We start from the raw sequence: 3,283 nt of genomic DNA, 5'->3' as shown, positions 1-3,283 counted from the left end.
GGTAATGTTCCGTCGAGCTTATATTGTCTATCCTTAATGATTTAGATTAATTTGGTTTAAGAAAATTAACAAACACCATTGTTAGACTTTTTAAAAACTTGGAAAAAACTTCTTGAATAAGACAACAGAAATGTATTGAATTTGAAGGTTTGTGTTGCACCTGGCCATTGAAAATTATCGAGATTGGTATTAGAAGGTTGTATATAAATTTGATTCATTTGGAGTTATCCCAATTTTGAAGTAAAATGTGTTAGTGAAATTTTTACATAACAAATTATGGTGACCAATAAGAATTTTATTTCAATTCTGGCGATTTGTCTTTGTTAGGATTTGACTACTAATCCTAGTGACCCATCATGATTTATGGCGATAATTTGAAATTTGCTAGGATTTGCGGCCAAAATTTTGGCTATTCGTCGGGATTTGGCCTAAATCCTAACGATTATTGTGATAAAGCAAGTGTTGTTCGTAAATTTAAAATCCTCGTGCTATGCAAATTTGGCTGCGAATCTGTTCTTGCAAAACTTTGCTTAATGGGTCAAAATATCACGGTGACATTAAAACATCTTATTGTGCAAATCGCCCAACATTTGGGCATGGTCCATGTCCAGCAGCGATGAATTAATTCCATTGACGAAGATACAAACAACGGAGCCGAATTAATCCGTGAGAAGACTCAAGTCTTGACCTATGTCCAAAATATTTTGCTTCTAACATTTGGTCTTTTGTCCCATGCATAAACCAAAAATAAATTGCATGTTTTGTGCCTCAATTATTCCTGCGCCACAAGAAGAGAGCTTCTTTTTTATTTTCAGTCTCTAAAAATTACACAAGCAATCGGGTTAAAACTAATCTATGAAAGGATTGAATTGCTTTTAACGCATGTTGTTATTTTCAAAATTAAAGGATATCTATTTTAGTAGAAAGATAGGATTACCATATATGCAAAATCTTTTCCTTCAAAAAGGAAAGAAACCGAAAAAAGAAGCAAAAAGACATCTTTATTACACCGAGAATACTGGAATGTTTTGGACCAAAAAAGGCAAAACTGTTACGTTGTTTCCATTTATAGTTGGTACTCACTCTATATTCTGTTTTAATATTTTACCTTTTTCTTTTCCTTTGATTAGAGTTTAGATATATATGAATGTGAATTTACCATGAAGAAAGGGACATATAACAAATTGTTCTTGGCTTCTTTCTTCTACTCCTATTAATACTAAAATAGTACCCACATTTATTCTCTGTAATAATTATTGTTTTCACATGTGTGAAGATTGATTTGAAAATGGCTGAGAAAGCGTTCATAGTTTCTTTCTTGTTAATGATGTTCATGCTTTTTGGCTTAACAATGGCAAAAACATACGTGGTTGGTGATTCTGCTGGTTGGACAAGCAATAAGCAAGTTGATTACAAGAGATGGTCAGTGTCTAACCATTTTGAAATTGGCGATGTTCTTCGTAAGGCATTTATTCTCTTACGTTTTCATTTTTCTATCTAAGTCTTGGTGGACAAAATTATATGATACGCGCAAACTAGCCTATAATAATAATAATTATGTATCTCGTTTCAAGGGACTAGTTATATATTGCTTATAGTGGATATGCCTAGGTATAATTGAAATATTTAGTCTAAATATATGTATTTATTTATGTATTAATTGTTAGTATAAAGAGTTAATGGGTGTATTGTAATGCACACTTACAAAATGGATCCGCATTTGCTAGAATATTCCGTGTTTAAAATGAGGAGCATATGTATAATTGTTATAGTAGTGGAGGAGATGTTCCTTAGAAATTCTAGAAAACGGGAAACCAATGGCATTAAGAAGAAAGTATAGAATATTACTCTAAAAGTTAGTAGTTCATTTGACGAGAATATTGTTTTAGGGGGATAATATTGCCTTCAAGCAAAAAAAAAAAAAAAAAAAAAAAACTCCACTAGGAGTTACTCTACCATCGATAAAATTTCAAGGTGAAATACAGAACTGAACCTTAGTATAATTATAACACTATCAAGATTTCTTCAATTTCAGCATCTATCTCAAAGTTGTGTTTTTTCTATTATATGTGAGTTTGTGGAGAAAGAGAGTCCTCAATGAAAACATTTTTCAGTTTCAGTTCCAAACAGGAGCGTTGACTTATGAAATCTTTTGGTGTACAATGGCTTCAGGCCTGTTTTTAAGTAATACTAATATCCTAATAAACTTCAATTGTAGTTTTCCTGTTTTAGTCCAAGGTTTGAAATTCGTTGAAGTCTTCCCTTTAAATTTGAGACGAAACCAATATGTAAATAATCTAGTTTGTTCATAGCACTTAGCTTGAAACTTGAACCGAATCTTGTTTTTCAAACCACAAATTTGACTAATACTAATAGTGATTATTTGTGTATGCAGTGTTTGAATTCAATCCAAACAAGGATAATGTAGTCCTGGTGACAAAAGAAGATTTCGAAGCGTGCAATGGCTACCCATTTGGTACCCCAAGCCTTGGCAAGGAAAGGTTCCCTCTTTATTCTGAAGGCCAATTGTATTTTATTTGCAGCGTTCCAGGCCATTGTAACGCTGGTCAAAAGCTCGAAATCACCATTCATTCTGCTGCATCTCCGGCTACAGCTCCGACGCCATCTACGACAAACAAGTTGAGCCCCTCAGATTCAGCCTCTAATGGATCAATTTTGCTCTCCCCAAGCTTTTGCTTCTCATTCATGCTACTCGCATTTTCACTCTATTTAGTTGCTTGATATAAGGGGTATACTACTAGCTAATAAATGAGTTATTATCTCCCTACTTCACAATTGGTAGACATATCATGAATTTATTGTGACATTATAATTATTTTAAAGAGTTTCATTATTACGTATCTATTAATGTAGTCTTATCATTAAAGAGAATGAGAATGAAAGCAAACTAGAATAATTTTATTAATGATAACATTCACTTAAATACAAGTAAATGCAACTACCTTGACTAGATTTAAGGAACTACTCTAACAACTTAATCTAATCTTATAGATAAGATTAGATAGATTATTCAAACTAATTCAAATATTTAAACTAAATCTACTTCTAACAAACTGATAACATTTGATAACTAATTCTATTCTTAACAAACTAATAATCTTGAGTTTATCTTAATACACCCCCTCAAGTTAGGTGTGGTGCAACTACACCCAACTTGGATAAACACCGAAGAAAAGCAGGCTTGGGTAGCGGCTTGGTGAGAGTGTCTGCAACTTGGTCCGCAGAAGGGAGGTATTTGACAACCACTCTGCCTGATTGCACA

At 33.0% G+C, this 3,283-nt stretch overlaps 1 protein-coding gene across 1 annotated transcript; it reads left to right on the top strand.

Annotated features, from left to right (window-relative positions):
* Nucleotides 1–1,188: 1,188 nt before the first annotated feature.
* On the top strand, nucleotides 1,189–2,863 carry LOC132642566 (mavicyanin-like). The gene is made up of 2 exons (XM_060359689.1): nucleotides 1,189–1,460; nucleotides 2,396–2,863. The coding sequence occupies exons 1-2, from the start codon at nucleotides 1,289–1,291 to the stop codon at nucleotides 2,740–2,742; spliced, it is 519 nt and encodes a 172-aa protein (XP_060215672.1). The 5' UTR covers nucleotides 1,189–1,288; the 3' UTR covers nucleotides 2,743–2,863.
* The last annotated feature ends 420 nt before the right edge of the window (nucleotides 2,864–3,283 follow it).

Source organism: Lycium barbarum, chromosome 5 (assembly GCF_019175385.1).
Source record: "Lycium barbarum isolate Lr01 chromosome 5, ASM1917538v2, whole genome shotgun sequence".
Lineage (NCBI taxonomy): Eukaryota > Viridiplantae > Streptophyta > Magnoliopsida > Solanales > Solanaceae > Lycium > Lycium barbarum.
This window is presented reverse-complemented; position numbering and strand designations above follow the sequence as displayed.

Bases quoted from the DNA above. Each gene is read 5' to 3' on its own strand.
- LOC132642566 (XM_060359689.1), top strand. From the start codon at position 1,289: ATGGCTGAGAAAGCGTTCATAGTTTCTTTCTTGTTAATGATGTTCATG. The intron at 1,461-2,395 runs GTAAGGCATTTA...TTGTGTATGCAG, and splicing joins TGAAATTGGCGATGTTCTTC to TGTTTGAATTCAATCCAAAC.